The 17,715-nt window shown below is 51.4% G+C and overlaps 4 protein-coding genes across 4 annotated transcripts; 2 read left to right on the forward strand and 2 right to left on the reverse strand.

Moving 5' to 3' along the window:
* Positions 1–185: 185 nt before the first annotated feature.
* Positions 186–4,664, reverse strand: ABOM_005052 (putative TMEM1 family protein; the record flags this gene model as incomplete). Its single annotated transcript, XM_022532181.1, has 5 exons — positions 186–818; positions 893–1,969; positions 2,043–3,017; positions 3,106–4,565; positions 4,625–4,664. 5 exons carry the CDS (start codon positions 4,662–4,664, stop codon positions 186–188), a joined length of 4,185 nt encoding a protein of 1,394 aa, XP_022390550.1.
* Positions 4,665–5,312: 648 nt separating this feature from the next.
* ABOM_005053 (putative membrane-tethered transcription factor (SPT23)) lies at positions 5,313–9,724 on the reverse strand (the record flags this gene model as incomplete). The annotated part of the gene is made up of 4 exons (XM_022532182.1): positions 5,313–5,444; positions 5,511–8,010; positions 8,066–8,970; positions 9,026–9,724. 4 exons carry the CDS (start codon positions 9,722–9,724, stop codon positions 5,313–5,315), a joined length of 4,236 nt encoding a protein of 1,411 aa, XP_022390585.1.
* A 3,870-nt stretch (positions 9,725–13,594) lies between these two features.
* On the forward strand, positions 13,595–14,701 carry ABOM_005054 (lytic polysaccharide monooxygenase auxiliary activity family 9 protein; the record flags this gene model as incomplete). The annotated part of the gene is made up of 1 exon (XM_022532183.1): positions 13,595–14,701. The coding sequence occupies one exon, from the start codon at positions 13,595–13,597 to the stop codon at positions 14,699–14,701; it is 1,107 nt and encodes a 368-aa protein (XP_022390584.1).
* A 790-nt stretch (positions 14,702–15,491) lies between these two features.
* ABOM_005055 (putative RNA binding protein Ligatin/Tma64) lies at positions 15,492–17,605 on the forward strand (the record flags this gene model as incomplete). Its single annotated transcript, XM_022532184.1, has 3 exons — positions 15,492–15,512; positions 15,618–16,467; positions 16,521–17,605. The coding sequence occupies 3 exons, from the start codon at positions 15,492–15,494 to the stop codon at positions 17,603–17,605; spliced, it is 1,956 nt and encodes a 651-aa protein (XP_022390583.1).
* Between the last annotated feature and the right edge of the window lie 110 nt (positions 17,606–17,715).

A 17,715-nucleotide genomic window follows, 5' to 3' on the forward strand; every position in this document is an offset into this window, starting at 1 on the left:
TGGGTCGTTATTGTTACTCTGCCCTTTGTGAGGTGTTTTTATTAAAATTTTATTTTGTTCTTTTTTATCATGGGTGGAGTTTTGTTTAGGTTTCCCGATTTGGTATCACTATTTACTGATTCTCACTCAATTGCCTGTCATTAATAGTCATATTTACCTATTTATGTACAGAGTACTTGTAAATACTATGCAAGGACCCTTCGCTCCGAGTCGATTAGCCATGCCGCGCCGTGGTTTCCTCCCGACAGGCTAAGACTGACTGTCGTGCTTCGTAGGTCCGGCAGCACCAAGACGGTCTCCCCGTGATTGCGGTAGTCGACCTCACATGCGATCTGTCGTCGTTGCAAGACCGGCGCTGCTCCGGCGGGGCCAGTGGCAGGCGCTGGTGGCTTTGGCGGTGCGGCCGAGGACGCGGGCACGAAGGTCTTGATTTCGAGTCCCGGCAGAAGGAGATGTCCCGCCTTCTGTGGAAGAAGCATCACCGCAAAGGTCTTGGTCTCCCCCTCCTCCGCGGTGAAGTTACCTCGTCGACGACCGCCCACGAGCCAGAGCTCCGGGTTCGCGTGGATTTCGTACGAGAATTCGAGCGGGCCTCCCGCATTCTCGCGATGCTCGGGCGAACACCATCTGCGCGTATGACGTAGGCTGAGCTCGGCTGCGATCATCTGCCCGACCGCAGCGTGTGGGGGTTGGTCGGCGAGGTTGCGGAGTCGCAGCTCGGCAGTATGCACCACTTGGATCTCGGGAATGTCCACGGGGATGATGATGTGTCGGCGGGGGATTGATGGCTGATCTGGAAGGCTGATGATAGGGTGATTCTGCGTACGCGTCAGCACAAGTTCCTGTATGCAAGGCATATATAACCCTTCAAAAGTGCCCCAGGTGCACTTACCTGGTGCCACTCCTGGAGCCAAGTTTTCAGTCCGTCCAGTGGTTGCTTCAGCGCACTTAGAAGCATTTCCCACTTGACACTAGAATAGGGTAGTGTTTCCACCTCCCGGACGAGCCCGATGACTTCCATCTCTGAAGTCGACAGCTGTGTGCGAAACGTGTCGACAATGTGCGACGTAAGGAGGGCACTGTATTGTTGGTAGTCGCTGGTTGCGATGCTTTCTTTGAAGGTCTTCTCAACGGCGTTCAGACATTCGTCGTCTACGCAGGTAAAATCAACGCTGAGACGGAGTGAACGTCTCGCACCAGGTGACATTACGGCTTCCTCCCGCTGTTGTATCTTGTAGAGTAAGGATGCGGGCTGTTTGGGAAAGACGTTCATTGCGACCGAGTCACCGATATTAGACTGGACGTGATAGACGTCCGAACTCGGTATACTGCATTTGAGGATGCGGAGAGGAATCATCATAGCTGGGCTGACCGTAAATCGAGAAAAGAGGACCTGGTCCTTGAACGTGTCCTGGACGTTGACGCTAATGGGTAAACCTGATACGATGCTGTGTAGAGAGGAGTACGAGAAGTGCCCGTGTATCGTCTCATATCCAACCTCTGCGCGTGCAGAGAGCATCGGGTGATGCTCCTCCATCGTGTATGGGATCCTAAGCCGGATGAAAGAGTTAGGTCCTAATTGAGCGAACTCAATATGCCCTGTTTCGCTGTTGGCAATAATCTTGATGTCACCTTCCACTACTTCGGCTTCAGCGATTCGTAGGCGGAGCCCTGCAGTGGCGGGCCTCACTCGAAGAGTAGCGCTCTTGATATCATTCCACCCACTGTCAAGTTCTAACTCAAGCGTCCGCATCTCTTGAAGGTTCACAAGATGAGGCGACACGATTTTCGCCTGAAGTCCTTTGGGTGGGGGGAAGCAGTAGATATACGGCCGACTATCCTCTTCAGCGTCTACTGCTTCTCTGAATCCTAAGGGGAGGACTGAATGTTTCCCACCCCCATATGTGAAAAGGATGCTGCGGGCTCGAAGTTCAACCCGGTCAATGTAGTATTTCCCTTGCAGTGTCATCTACATAGAGAGGGGTTATTGAATGCCACGAAGTAAAGCGGGTGAGCCGGAAACAGTGACAAACAGTACTTACCGAAGAATCGACCTGGACCTTCGTCGACGACGACTTGATAGTCGTCTTAGAGGGTAGCTCCAACCAATGTTCATTACTTTGACTGCCTCCGGTCCCAACGAGCCTAATCTTCATTGAGTCAACCTCAATTCGCTTTCCTAAGAGGAATCGCAATGAAAGCTGCAGCTGAAAGCCATCTTTATCTTTATAAAGAATGATAGCAGGATTAACATGTAAATCCGCGAAGAAGTCAGTCAAAGGGGCCGTGACCTCCTTCTGCAAGGCACCGGAGGCCTCAAACAAGTCCTCAACATATTGAGAGATTAATTCTTCCTCTGCAAATATGGACGACGCATCAAGGGTCTTCTGCCGCGTCGACAAGCTCGACTGCTTATGAGAGGCGAACTTCGCAAGGAGTCGAAGGGACATTCGAACATACTCCTCACTCCGTTGCAGCTCTTTCAAGCATCGTGCGTACATTTCTAGCATCACACCCTCCAGAACAGTCCATTGCTTGCTGCCGTAGAAAGGAGTAATTTGATGAAAATAGGAGGCTGCTGCACCGTAGTCGCTCTGCCGGAACCTTACGAGGGCCATGTCCGCAAGGGCCGTCTGTGCGGAATACGTACGATTTGCCGTGATATGGTGACGATACATATCATCCGTTAGCTCTTCGAAGTGTGAGCGGAAGGACTTTTTTGAGCGGAGGGCAGCCTTCAACCCGGGCAATTCGATCCCCGAGAGGTTATGAGTTGTTTCAGGCTTTTCTTCTGGCTGCGATGTCACGGCGTCTAGAGGGATTTCCGTCATATCACTATTGCCAGCACTTTCACTGTCAAAGAGTAGGCTGAGATCATCCCACTTCTCTCTCCATCCGCAACGCCCGGCAATCTCTTCCATCACCCGACGAGCCATGAGCAGCAACTCCCCTCTAGCGGAAGCCAGCTGTTCGGACCCAGTCTTCGGAGCCGGAGCGAGCGCGAGTTTGGGTGTTCCCTGGCCTAGTCCAGAATGAACAGACGACAGCGCATCTGGGGATAGAATATCCGTATTAGAGCGACCAGGGCGGGTCTGGGAGGCTAACCAGGGAGCTGCTGCGCCGAGGCAACTCTGGTCTGGATTCTCTAGCAGTGTCTGCCGGGGAAGTGATCGCATGCAAAGAGGACTCCGGTAGAGTGAGCGCCGGAGTGGACGTTTGCGATAGAATCTGCAACGCAGCAGCGTATGCCCAGGATGACACCAGATTGTTGATGACCTCCGCTTTTCCAGTATTGTCTACATCGGTAAGCCCCGATTCCAGGTCGCATCTGAGGTTGCGTGCAGAAAAGCTAATGAACTCCGTCGCTCTTTCGCAGATCTCTGAAAGTAGCATCAAATTTTCCGGCTTCTTATTCGTATTGGCTCGCGTTTGACCGGCATCGGGCTCCTTATTGAGTAGAGAGGGAGCCTTCGCCGCCCTGAGGAGTAGGGTTAGTTGTCGCGAGAAAATGTAGAGGCGGAAATCGAAGATAGAGATATTGCTAGCTAGAATCATCTCCCGGTAGGCCTTCTTGTTCGAGTCAATGGGGAAATCGTCCGCGTCGAGTTCGGGAATCGGGGTTGGCTCTTCATCTTCCTCGTCCTTCGGAGCTGCTGGGGTTTCCAAAGCAGCCTTCGCCTTCTCCTGCCAATCCTCGGTGTGCATCAAAAAGGCACTACCGTGTGGCTCTCCGCTGCCTCCAAGTTGTTCCTCAATCGCAGTATCCAATCCGATGGAAAGTTCATCGTATCCAAGGAGCGCATCGTCAAACAGCCCTACGTTTTCGAAGCCTCTCGCCAGACCCTCCTTCAGGATAAAGAACGTGCAAAAGTTCCATCCGGGCAGACTTCTCTGTGAATCCTTCTCCTTGATATCGTCCTCATATTGTGCCACGCGAAGATCGAACGAGGCGAGAATACCATTCTTAATCTTCTCGATCAAGTCCTCCAGCTGGTCAGCCAAATCCGGTGGTTTCTGCGTGGTTCCCTGCTTAGGTAGACGCAACTGAGCTACCCGGTCCACGGCGGACTTCGAGGTGCCATTGAAGTCAGCCTTGACCTTCTCGAGGACCGTCGTACTGGTGCGACCCCATTTAGACGATGGCATAGCCTTTTCCGCACCATCTCCATCTTGCACAACATGTAGAATCAACCATTCACATGCGTCATGCTTCTCCTGGCTTGTGGTAGACTGCGACATCGACGCATGCGACTTGATCCATTCGCGCAATCCCTTCCTGGCAGTCGATTTGTAGGTTTCATTATCATCGCAGCGCAAAAGGAAGATCTTTAGATAGGGCGTCTGACGGAGGCCGGGAATTTGGTGACGTCGATGCGGCACGGCGCTATCAGCGGAGGGTTTGCGCTCGGTGGCCTCATTCTGGGCAGGGACGAAGCCGATGCGGAGGGACTCGATGGATCGGACGGGGCGAGTAGGTGACTTCCAGTGAAGGTTCTTCAGGGGTAGTTTGTTCGCAAGAACGGGCTGAACGAGAGGGAACAAGCCGGAGGGGTCGGTATATTCGACTGAAGATCCAGGTCAGTCAGTATGCAACCCTGCTAGGACCATCGCGGTCTTCACGCACCGGTGACACTGCTTGAGCCCGCCTGCGGTGAGGGATCCATGTTTGCCGAGGGCGTTTCGGGCTGTGACAGAGAACTAGCTCCCAAGAAGCATGCCGTTGGAGCGAAGCAAAACTCCTATCCAAAAAAAAAAAAAAAAATATCTGGAAATGGCGAATGAAGTAAATTCGGGGGCAGGCACTAAAGGCTGTTGTTGTTCGAGAACGGAGACCGCCTTCTCCACGTTGCGGCTCCCTCTTGGCATCCTACGGTGGTCTTGCTATACACTGTACTACTATGTCTAACCTGCAAGGCACAGGGCAAGACAAACACCAAGTCAAACTAATAACGGCATAGCTTATTGAAACCACAATATTCTTCAAGGGCTCTATTTGAATTAATAGGGAACTATATACACAGTAGATATTCACCATCTCTTAGCTAACTTCCCTCACAACCAGGATAACCCGATTATGATACAACCAACAGCTCTGTACAATGCTTCAAATAAAAAATGCTCACAGTGCGAAACACCTAATCGTATCCCATCGTTATGTCAAAACAACGAACCAAACAACAATATAAGAAACCGATAATATCACCCGCCTAGAGGACAGAACGCCCAAGCTTGAAACAACAGACCGCAAAAAGGAAAATTAAGGGAAGGTAGAAAAAGGGGAAAGAAAGGGGGAAAAAGAGAGTGTGCGATATCTAAACTCCAAGATCCAACGCGCGCTGCGCATAGCGGGTCTTCACAAACTCAATACCGCTGGAGAATCCTTGCCAAATGCCGGGAACATAGCTTCGAGCCCAGGCGCAGATAACTAGAACCAGAAGAGGAATCTACGACCAGTCAGTAACGGCGAAGCTCGAAACAGTACGAAAATATACGCTAACAGGCCGACTTACCCAAATAAAGTACAGATTGCGGTCACTACCGAGCCCCTTCATCCTCTGTGCTTGCTGCTCCCGGAGATGCTGTTGCTGCTCGCGAGAGATCACCCTTCGGCCAATACGGATATCTTTAAGGTCCTCATTCTCCTGGGCGACAGTGACTGCTCGGGATGTGCTGGCTTGCGCACTGACTTGCACACTCGTCTGTGCCTCAAAATGTTGATCCAAAACTGCCTCGGTGGCCGCCTGCAACATGCTCGATTTCTTCATGCGGGTCATATCTTCGTCGCCCTGTTCATCCTGTTGCGGATACAGCTCTTCGTAAGAAGGCAGCTCCGTGGTATTGGGGGCAGAATTGCCCGTTAGAAGGTCCCACCAGCCTTCCTTAGCCGACCGGGCGGTGGAAGGCCTGTGGGGAACGAGGTTTGTAATGCGACGCATCATGGGGTGCGCTTGATAGTCAGGCAAAGCCGGCATCGGTGGCAATGCGGGAAGATTAGGGAACGCATTGGCCACGCTTTGTTGGAACTGATTGATCTGGGTCTGTAACTGATTCCGCCAAGCGACAAGAGCGGCCGGTGGAGAGAATGGTCGTGCATCCTCAGGTGCCGAAGCCTGTTCGATATTAGGAAGCGGTACCGGCACATCGTGATGCATGCTTGACCGCCGTGACACTGTAAACTCGAGATCGTCACTGTCGGCGTCATCCAGATCATCCGAGTCATCGATAGCTTCATCGAACGAACCCGAGGAAGACCCCCACAGTGAGTGAAGAGATGCAGAGCTACTGTGTCTGCGTCGCAATGATGACAATGACCCAACGCTTCGTGACCGGCGATGCTGCGCTGGGACCAAAGCAGCTTGATGAGCGGGTAGGGTAGAAGCAATGTCAGCAGGGGTAAAACCGCGAATACTACGGGTAGCGACATTCGCCCCAGCCAGACGGAGCCTGTTGACGATATGGGCATGGCCGTTCAAGGCAGCCAGATGCATTGGCGTATTCCCCGTGTTGTCCTGCACGTCCGGATTAGCACCTCTAGCAAGCAGTCCCGCGACAAAGCGTGTCAGCCCCAAGGATGCTGCGAAGTGAAGCAGCGTCTGGCCCGTTGCGCAGCGTGAATTGTACTTCGGCGGGCGGGGGTTGTCATCGAGATCGACAAATTCAAGGTAGGTCAACATCTTGGAGTCCATATCACCTAGTTTACCTTGTGACTCTAATCCGGGCACTTGCCGCTGATGACCACCACCCGAGCCACCTTGGAAATCCTTTTGCAGGCCGAACATGGATTTGGGGTCGCTACCCATGATCTGCTGAGCAGTTTGGAAGGCATCCGCCTGGCTGCCAAGTTTCTGTCCGAGTATACCCAGAGCGAGGCGATACATTTGGAGCTCCCGGTCATCCACATAACGGAAAAACTGTTGCTGTTTCGGCATCAGAGGTGGAGGCGTCTGTACCTGACCAAAGGTGGGATGCTCATGCTTGAAGACGACTGCAACCAATCCAGGCTGGAGTGCAGGTGGGGTCAAGCAGTTGAGGCATTTATCACCCCAAAAGGTCGTGGTTGTAGCCAGGGTGTCACCGAAGACAACTTCCATACCAGGATAAAACCCACTTCCCAAGAGCGTCACTTCAGTTCCTCCCGTAATAGAGCCCTCGGCTGGAACTAACTTGTGAATGACGGAAGGCAGCCGGTTTCCAGCATTCGTGAGAGGAGGCCACATTGGGGTTGACGTATTAGGGCCCAATGGAAGACTAAGGTTTTGCTCTTGGAAGTTGTTCCGCGTAGAGGGCCCGGGGGTTCCAGGACGGCTCGGTTGAGCGGAATTTGGTGCCGACATCAATTGCTGTTGAATAAAAGTGTCCAGGCTTTGCTGCTGTTGTGAGGTAGGGTTGAAAAATGGATTACTTTCGCCGCTATTAGGGGTTGGAGGACTGTTCGGGAATTGACCGGACAGGGCTGATGCTGTCACGAAAGGCCTTTCTACAGGCGAAGCGAACCCGCGCGGTGCGGAGAATGGCGAATCGTTGTTAAGGGCTGGAGTGCCAGAAACACTGGCAGACGGTGGCACATTGTCCAGTTTAGTCATGGTTAGCTCGGACGGAAGTCTTCCGGAGTTGCTGTGTTTACGCCTCTTGCTCATCGGGCCTTGGAAGTCGTTCGGTGACGTTTGACGTGACAGACTGCGTGATGTAGACGACGTCGTGCCATTCTGGGGCATCGCAAAAGACCCTGAGGTCAGCTGATACTGCGTGTTGAACCTCTGCTGGAGCCCTTGCAGGTCTGTGGCAGACGATGGTTGCGATGAAGCAGATGCCTTTCCAGTGTCAAGGACCGGACCAGACGGGAATACACCAACACCCGGTAACTGTGTTCCATCAGGTAGAGACGGCGAAGGGCCGGGGGCCGGCGGAGCAGGAGGAGCATGGGTTTTGTGATCATCTGTGATCATAATGGAGTTCGTTATCGCCTGGGCAATAACATTGTCCTTATAATCCTTGACCGTAAAGATGACCCTGGAAAAGCTTGGTTAGTCATAGATCTGACAGCTAACATTGTAGTTTGGCTTACTGAAATCCCAGCTTCTCGTTTTGATGTCTGCAGTAGCAAGCGATTCGCATAGGGAGCTCTACCTGCATAGCCCCGGCAGGGACAGCTAGGTTTGGAATGTCACCATAATTGGGCATAGCGCTCTTAGAAGGCTCCGTCCAATCCTTGATCTCATTAGTGTTGAACACAATGACCCTCTTCTCTTCATCTTTCTGGAAGAGCTCATCCTCTTCTGGTTTCCTCTGCTTTTTACGAAAAGCTCGCTTCCGTTCCCGCTGTATACATCCAGAGCAAATCTTGACCTCTCCTCCGTCTAAAGGCTTATCATCTTCCTGTACGTCCTCGGCAGGACAAGGGCTTGAGCTAGAGGAACGGCAGCGCGGTTCTCCTCTTGCTCGTGCAAATGCCTTCTTCAGTTTTTCCTGATCCTGCATTGCACTCGTACAGACAAGACTTGTGTGCAGCTCTACGGTGTCTGGAGCGCGGTCGGCTGACGCTGGGGCAAGGAATTTTGGCTTGGAGATGGTGTGACTTGGCAAACGTACTTTCTTCACGCCGGTGGGCAACGGGAATAGAGTTAACCTAATGGGAATCTGGGTCTCCACGCGCGACTTGAGAGAGGTAGGATGAACGGTCAGAACATGACACTGCGTTGTTTCCGACTTCATGTTGCTTTGTGGAGGAGACGGTGCGAAGTTGAGGCCGAAGTTGGTGAAATTGCTCGGGACAAAGTTCAAGTTGGAGTTCAAAGGCGAGCTGGCGTCCATATTGATACCCCCAAAGCTCTCCTCTAGAAGTGAAGAAGGTGACCGGCCAGCCCATTGGTTCATGGGTGACTTGCCTTGACTGGGTAAACCGGAGACTGCGAAAGGAGAGGGTTCTTTAGCGCTGTGGCGAAAATACGGTGATCCCGTCGAATGGAACTGCTAGAAGACTTTAGCAAAGGTGCTCTGTTATGGTATCGTGATTAGAAGATCTTACCGGAGAGGCGGATCGCTTTGGTGCCGATGTACTGCGGAACTGTGTTCTCAAGCTCTTCTGCGATGTCGGTTGCGGAGTAGATTCAATCTTCAAGGGACTTGGGCTACTAGCGGCACTTTCAAAATCGAAGGCTGCATCCATGGCCTTGTTACTCGACTCCAAATCTGGGAAAGCGCCATCCATACTGGCTATGGAAGAAGGGTCAAACCCAAATAGCGACTCCTCCTTGACTGAGTTTAGCTCCTGGCTGAGCCAATCCTCTGACGTATACCCGAACGGCATGATATGAGTTTCGCTCTGAATTGCCGATGCGGACGAGGCGACTGAAGCGTTCCGAAGATGATCCCGGGGTGACTCCGACGAAGAGCTGCGGCTTGAGGCTTCTGGGGACTCTGCCGGTGAATCTGGTTTCACAAGATTCGGCTGTCGTAATGTATCTTGATCTTGATATGGTCGCTTAAGGGACAAATCCGAGGGCGACAAACACACAGAGCCCGATTCTGTGACGGTGCGGGACGAGGTGGAATGGGCGAAGAGATCGTCGAAATCCCGGCCAGCGTTTTCAGACGACATCTGTAATCGCGCAGAGTCAATGAAGTCTAGGTTGGCGTCTTGATATGGGCTATCCATTTCGTTATCAACAATGATCGGATCCAGGGCTGGAAAAGCGGGTGAAGACGCAGCATCTGCCGGTCCCATCCTCGAATCCCGTCAGGAACAGCAAGTACAAGGCCAAGAGCTCGAGGTCTGTCGGTGGCCTTGATTGTCTCCTGGTGTGAACCCACTCCTTAATGCGAATCCCTTACAAATCACAAATCCGTTCGGGCAAATAGGTACAAAGAAGCGAGGCGGTAAATGATCGATAGATTAACACTAATCTCACGCACACGCGGTTCAACCTCTTCCACTACCAGCAACTTTTATCCATCTAAGCGAATTGCAAAGCGATCCGTAGTCACCGAGTTGGCAATCCGGGTTGTTGACTTCCTGTGGGTGAAAGTGTTGACGGTGAGACGGGGCGTAAAGAGCGGAGACGGAGGCGCGGCGCTTTCGTAAAGGGGAAAGTGAGGGTTGGAAAGGCAGACCGACTCTGGAGCGGCGAGCGTCCGAGGGGGCGGTAGATATCGGAGGGCAGCAGTACGGATATAGTGTTTCTTCGAAGACCCAGCGCTGGAGTAGGATATCTGAACAAGGATCCAGCGCAACGACCCAATGTAAGTGCACGGAGAGATGGGGAAAGGGAGGGCCAAAAGGCTGGTGCTATCGTGAATCAGAGTCTGTCCCGGGAGCAAATGACAACTTCGCGGTGAGCCGGGCGGGTTGAGTGCCGCTAAGCCCTTTGGGGCTCTCAGCCACACAAGCCCCAAGGTAAATTAGGTTGCCAGATATTGATTGGCTGTTAGAGCCCGGCTTATGTAACTCCTTAGTAATGCTCGGAAATGAATCTCTCGTTGCCCCAGGAAAATTATTTACAGATACGTAGTAGCCATCTCCATTGGCAGGCCTTCACATTAGACACATTAGATATTAACCTCAGAGCGCGAATTTAATCAAAATCTCTCAAGATACAAAGACAAATGCCAACACAGAGGGCATGGACCTCCATCCTACTACTGATTTCTAAGTTTCCTTTGTTCAACGGTGACGGAAAGGAATAAACCGCTCGCTTGGCAGATATATATATTGTCAAGAATGCCGACATCGCACCATATAATTGGACTCTCCCCGCATACGAGTCACTTCACCAAGTTCTATCTAGGCAACCTTCATTAAAACTTGTTCTCGCAAGATTAAGTCCATCAAGGTTAAAGTTCAAGTGTCATAGATCGCTTCTGCATAGCGAATAATTCCTGTGCTACTGTTATTACTAGCAGGATCACATACCGAGACAGAGTACACCGTCGTTGTATCACCACTAGTGATAAAAGCATGTGTATGCAGTGCAACTCGGGCTAGTAAGCCGTTCTTCTATCATGGTCGACATCATCAGAAGCAAACACAAGCATCGCAATCACGATCTGTGTATCGCCTCGGTAAATATGCATCTCCTTACAGGAGGCCAGCTTTGGCTTCTGATCCTCCGTAGAGTCCGTACACAGTAATGACAGGGCCACCTGCTTACTCAGGATAACCTTCGTCTCCTTTTATCTACCCAGAAAGTGCTAGTCATTGTAACTACTCATTATGCATGTTATCCAAGGAGTCATTTGTCGAGCCCATCCATCATACTCTTATCCCCGCAAACAGGGCTCTGCTGTGGTTGAACGTGCCGGTTTGTGTTTAGTTCGTCGTATACTATGTCATTAAAACTTCGGATATGGCGTTCTGCGTGGCAGGGTCAGTTGCTCCCAGGGCTTTCAATACACGAATGCTGGCATTGGATTATATGGTCGCGCAGGGGTTTAAGTCTCTCCGAGGTTGTGTAATGGTGTGACCGAGCCCTTGAATCAACGTCTTGGAAAAGTATCTCGAGGTAAGCCTGGGCTACGAGCGTGAGGCCAGGGTTGAAAGGAAGAAGAGAAAGGAAGAAGAGAAAGGAAGAAGAGAAAGGAAGAAGAGAAAGGAAGAAGAGAAAGGAAGAAGAGAAAGGAAGAAGAGAAAGGAAAAGAAGAGGAAAATAAGAATACAGGTGCTCAGAAGTAGCAACAGTACTATCTTCCAGTGTCGAGTGGTCACTCCCCTAAGCCAATAGTCGAAGAAAACTGGAACCAGGTATCTCACTCGAATTCCGTTTGAGGAAAATCAAAAGGCCCAAGCCAAGGAGGGGATGCCGAGGAGAAGAAAGAAGATATATTGATCTGGTAAGGAGCCCAATGAAATCCGAGGAGTCTGCGAATAACTGCACAAAACGAGTGCGAGATGTCCCCGAAGATAACCCGACCAAGGGCCCATATACCCAAGTCCTTTGTAACTCAGCAGTTTTTGATTGACTGCATAACAGAACTTGAATGTCCAGCCAGTCTCTGTAGTCCCGCACACGCTGTAGATCAGGAACTCGGACGAAGGCACCAGAATAGACATATCAGTCTTCCCAGTCGTTAAATGTTTCACCCTATGCATTATCGTCCCACTCCATATATTAACAGCGTCCAGACCACAAGCCAACGTCCAGCGGCATTCTCGATAAGGCCAAGCGAGTAATACGAGAGTGGCCCTCGGAAGCGAAGGAACTGTCCGTCTTCAATAGAGTAAAGACTTGATTTAGCCTTTTAGGCTGTGTCAATTCCGGAGTTTATTGGATAGCCTTAATTAGAAAAATTAGAGGTACCTGACTCGGCGGTGATCCGTGCTGGAAAAACGGAGCTGTCCTGCCCATAGTGGTATAACTAGCTGACACTATGTATAATTATTGCCAAGGATGGATGAATTGGCCCCTGCCATTTAATTTATACATTTCCTAATCCAGTAGTCAGGCGCGTACCTTGATACCCTGCATTCGCTCGGTGGCAATGTGGTGACTGGCATGGGGCCATGTCCAAGTTATTAGGGAGGTATAGGGGTAGGAGATTAGCTATTCCTACTCCTTCCATCGATACGGTGACATGTTTTCTATCTCAGTCGACGCGGTGGAAACAGTGTTATTATGAAGGAGCCAGAGACATGACTCTGAAACGGCCTGGTCAGCTACTAGTAGACGTCAAGTCTAGAGAGATCACCATAGAGACTCTTCAAACACTGAAAGGCACGGCATAACAGATGGGAAAAGAAGACCTAATTGCCGAACGAACAGCAATTGTCCGAATGGCAAATAGAATCCCTTGGTAGCGCCACGTCCGTGATTCCACATGGCATCGTCGAGACTGACTTGAGGTATCTCAGAAGCAGGAAATTGCATCTCGTCATACGGAGGGGGAACTTAATTCTTGGCAGTCCAGAGACAGAGAGAAAAACCCCGAAGTTGAAACCTAGACTGTCAGAGGCAAGCGCCTAGGGGAAGGCCCCACGCTCTCCACTTCACGGCCCAGTCGGTAGCAAACCGTTAGGGTAAACGCCCGAACCCTACTTCGTCTCTCTCGATGACTTGGTATGGAACCGTATGGGTGCCACTAGCTCCCAAATAGTCAATGTTCCTGGCGGAGCGTCTCGCCTTTGGACGCTAAAAGTCCATGGTCCTTGGTGGACCTGCCCGCCAGTGCTTGTCTTTCATCAATCCCAAACTCTTCCACAGCACTATCGTTATCGAGGTGAATCTCCTCCTATCGGAAAATTCGACCGGTAGTGGAGCTGGCTGCTGGACTTAATCTATGTGTAGCAGAGCTATCGACAATGAACCTTCATTAATTTCGAGGCAGTCTGGTCTGAGCGTTGGCCCAGTCTCGACATCTTGAAGACTATGACCGACGGCATTATAAAAGCAGTCCTTTTGCGACGATGGTTAACGTCTTCTTCTCTTCCTCATCAGCTTTGCATTCCTTTCTTTCTTTAGGGTCTTCGAACCTGCCATTCTCTTCCTTTTCTTTCACCGTCTTCATTGATTGAAGATCATTCTTTTCACTCCTTCCCACTTCGGTCCTTTCAAACCACGAGAAACGCTGCGCGTTGATCAGTTCAAAAACTTCACATATCAAAATGTCTATCGCTAAGATTGCTGGTGTCGTCCTCGGCTCGGCCGCTTTGGTCGCCGGTCACGGTTATGTCTCTGGTGCCGTCGTTGACGGACAGTACTACTCTGGTTATGACATGTCCTACCACTACATGTCTAACCCCCCCGATGTCATTGGATGGTCGACCGATGCCACCGACCTCGGATTCGTTGATGGTAGCTCATATGCCGATGCCGACATTATCTGCCACAAGAACGCCAAGAACGGCGCTATCTCTGCTGAGATTGCTGCTGGCAAGCAGGTCGAGCTGCAGTGGACTGACTGGCCCGAGAGTCACAAGGGTCCTGTCATCACCTACCTCGCCAACTGCAACGGGGACTGCGCCACCGTCGACAAGTCTTCGCTCGAGTTCTTCAAGATCGATGAGAAGGGCCTCATCAGTGGCAGTGACAACACCTGGGCCTCTGACAACCTGATCTCCAGCAACAACAGCTGGACCGTGACCATCCCCAGCAGCATTGCTGCCGGCAACTATGTCATGCGTCACGAAATCATTGCCCTTCACTCTGCTGGCAACAAGGATGGTGCTCAAAACTACCCCCAGTGTCTCAACTTCAAGGTCACCGGCGGTGGTAGCGAGAAGCCCGAGGGTACCCTCGGTACTGCTCTCTACAAGGACACCGACCCTGGTATCCTGATCAACATCTACCAGACCCTGTCCTCCTACACCATCCCCGGCCCTGCTCTCTTCTCCGGCAGCTCCTCCAGCGGCTCCTCCGGCTCCGGCAGCTCCAGCGCCGCCCCCTCCGCTACCGCCAGTGCCTCTGCTTCTACCACTGCTGCTCCTGTCCAGACTAGCACCGCCACTGCTTACCAGACCTCCACTGCTGTTGCTAGCGTCACTGTTACTGGCTCTGCTCCCGCTCAGACCCACGTCCAGGCCACCAGCTCCTCCGCTGCTGCTTCCACTCCCACTGCTAGCTCTGGCGCCAGCTCTGGATCCAGCTCCAGCTCCAGCGACCTGACCGAGTACTTCAACTCTCTCAGCGCCGAGGAGCTCCTGAACGTTATCAAGCAGACTCTCTCTTGGCTTGTCACTGACAAGATCCACGCCCGTGACATCTCTGCCTAGATTTGTCACCGAGATGTGGTTTCGGACCGAATAGACATTCTTTAGACTTTATATTCGATCTTTCCACCGTTGAACTACTATTTTGCCTTGATGAGGATCTGGAATCCAAATTTGTGTAACTAGAAAAATTTTATACATATTTTGCGCTATCACCGTTGAAACTTAAAATGTAGATCCTCTCTTATGGTAAAAGATAAACATGGCAAACGAAAAGTATTAAGGGGGTTTTTTCCGTTTCTATTTTTACCTCACTAGTAGAGTCTGTGATACACAAGGTACGAACCCATTCGTGCCTAAATGTTCTATAGAATCTGGGTGGCTTTGTTATAGATAGTACTCATTTTGAACACGATGCTAAGCTAATCTGTTTTAACAAATGTATAGAGTGGTAACCAACCAGCAGCTGCCCAAACAAGAATATATGGGATATCGCATTTCAAATGGGAGCATTATCATCCCGAATCAATGTGCATTCAAGCGTGATAGCAGTGTTCCCTGCGCCTCATGGATTTAAGCCTGGGAACCAAAAATTAAATGGTCGCTGTGACACCCATTTAAGCGGCGTTCGTAGGGCAACGAAGGGACAGGTGATAATTGGCGATGAATGAGGAATGGCGGCCGATTGTTATTGCGGGACAAACAATTGCATGGTTCCGTCATTCTTTACCACCAGCTCTTCCTTCCAGCTGCGACGGTCGCGTTTGCTATATTGCATGGTATTGGCTGATATATACCTGCTTTTGTTATAATTTCTTTTTTCTTAACCGCTACCTTTTCATAATCCTTCGCCATGTTTAAGAAAAAGCCTACGGTGAGCAACCCCTCCCCCGCGTTGCTTCGCCCAAACCTGCCTACAGCTTTCCCATGAACGGCGCAAGAAATTTCAGAAAGAAACCCAAGGCTGAACGGCAGATAGATCAAGAATCTATCGCCTTTACGGTCTTCTGACCGTCGAAAAATCGCCGATCAAATTATTAGCGACTATAAGATCGAGATTCCTGCCGGCGCGCCTGCTGGCGAAGACTCGACGCCGTCGAACCCCGCGCCGAACCTTTCGTCTATTCGGAATGCCCTCCTTCCTGACAATTCGCTATCGGCACGCTTTACAACGACTGCAGGTCCCCAGCTTCGAGAGGTACAGGGCACCGTTTACGTGGGGACACATCCGGGAGGGGAGGAACGCGTCTTATGGTTCAAGATCGAACATGGACCCGGCGCAGACGGCCGTCTCTACCCTACAGTATATACCTTATGGAACAATCCCAACCTGGTGCCGTTGCTATACACCCCGGAGATGGTCATGCGCAAACTCCATGCAGGAGCAGATTTGATGACCCCGGGTCTCGCGAATGAGCCGCCTTTCCCCAAGCGGGCGGTCGAGGGGGCTGTAGTTGCTGTCGCTAGCTTGGATCGACACACTGTGCCGCTTTTCGTCGGAGTATGCGAAATCGATGTCTCAGCTTTAGGGGAGGTACAAGGTACTAAGGGTCATGCGGTTCGAGGTCTGCACTGGGAGGGCGATGAGTTATGGGCCTGGAGCTCGTCATCGCGTCCCGGTCAACCCGCGCCGGATTATTTGCCGGGCTGGGACGAGGAAGAGCTTGAAGGTGATGAGGAGGTAGAAGAGATCGAAGAGAAGGTTGACGAGCTGGCCCTAAATGAGGACGTAAGCCCTCAAGCGGCAGGCGACGAAGAGCCGGCTGAATCTGCAGAAGCATCGCCCGAAGAACCAGCTCCGGTGGAAGAAAAGGAGCCGTCGATGAAAGGTAGGTCTTAATAAAACCTCATTTCACTTTCTCAGATGGCTAATGATGCACAGAAATCGACGAAGCTTTCACGAAGGCCTTTATCTACTCCTTATATAAGCTTAAGCAGGACAATCCGTCTGCTCCCAACCACGGACTATCCCTTCCCGTCCAACCCTCTTTCTTGATCTCAAATATGATTACACCTTACCTACCGATCTTCTCCCCACAGCAAGCCCAGTACTATCAAATCAAGAAAACTAGTTGGAAGAACGTCAAGAAGTTTATCAAGTATCTTGATAAGCAACAACTCGTCAAGTCCAAGGATCGGAATGGCCAAGAGACTGTTATACTAGATGTGGACTTCAACGACCGCCTCGTCGAACAGTTTGTCCCGTACAGGCTTCCGTCTAAGTCCGCGTTGGAGAATGCTAAGAAGCCTGGCGCGGCTGCGAACAAGAAACCAGAAGCCACGGGCGGTGATCCCGCTGTTGGCCAAACGCTCACTGTTCAGACACTGTATCGGCCCACGCAGAAGCTGACGCCGACAATATTTCCAGCATTGTCCAGTACCAACCCACAGAACTACTACAAATACTCCGATGTGTCCAATCATCTGGACCAATACCTCCAATCTCAAAACCCTCCTATCATCGACAAGCAGAACCGCCGTATCATTTCCCTCAACCCTTTCCTCGCCAACACCATCTTCACTACCTCTTCCTCCGAAGACAAGAGTACCGTTGCGCGGGGAAAGACGACCCGGGATGGCCTTCTGAAACGCATCGTGGAAGACCACAGCCTGTTGACCGCACACTACGCCATTCTCCGAGCAGGACAGACCCTAGCAGACGTGAAACCCAAACCGGGCGCGACCCCGAAGGTAACGGTGATCCTGGAGCGTCGCACAGGCTCAAAGACCGTCACCAAGGTTTCGAACCTGGAAGTGTTCGGCGTCATCCCCAGTCTGCTAGCCGAGGAGCTCCAAAAGAAGTGTGCCAGCAGCACGAGCGTAGCGCAGGCCAATGGCGCCCCGCGGGGAGTCATGGAAGTGCTAGTGCAGGGCGATCAGCGGCGCGCATTGGAAACGGCTCTTGTGCGACGCGGTCTGAGGACGCAATGGATCGACGTGGTGGACAAGACCAAGAAGAAGAAATAGTTAGACATCGTTATCTTGACACGATTTCATGATACCGATTGGAATAACAATCTACCACTGACTCCCGAGGACAGAAGATCCTACAAAGTGATAATAGTAAATTAACCTCG

Source organism: Aspergillus bombycis (genome assembly GCF_001792695.1).
Source record: "Aspergillus bombycis strain NRRL26010 chromosome Unknown contig00028, whole genome shotgun sequence".
Lineage (NCBI taxonomy): Eukaryota > Fungi > Ascomycota > Eurotiomycetes > Eurotiales > Aspergillaceae > Aspergillus > Aspergillus bombycis.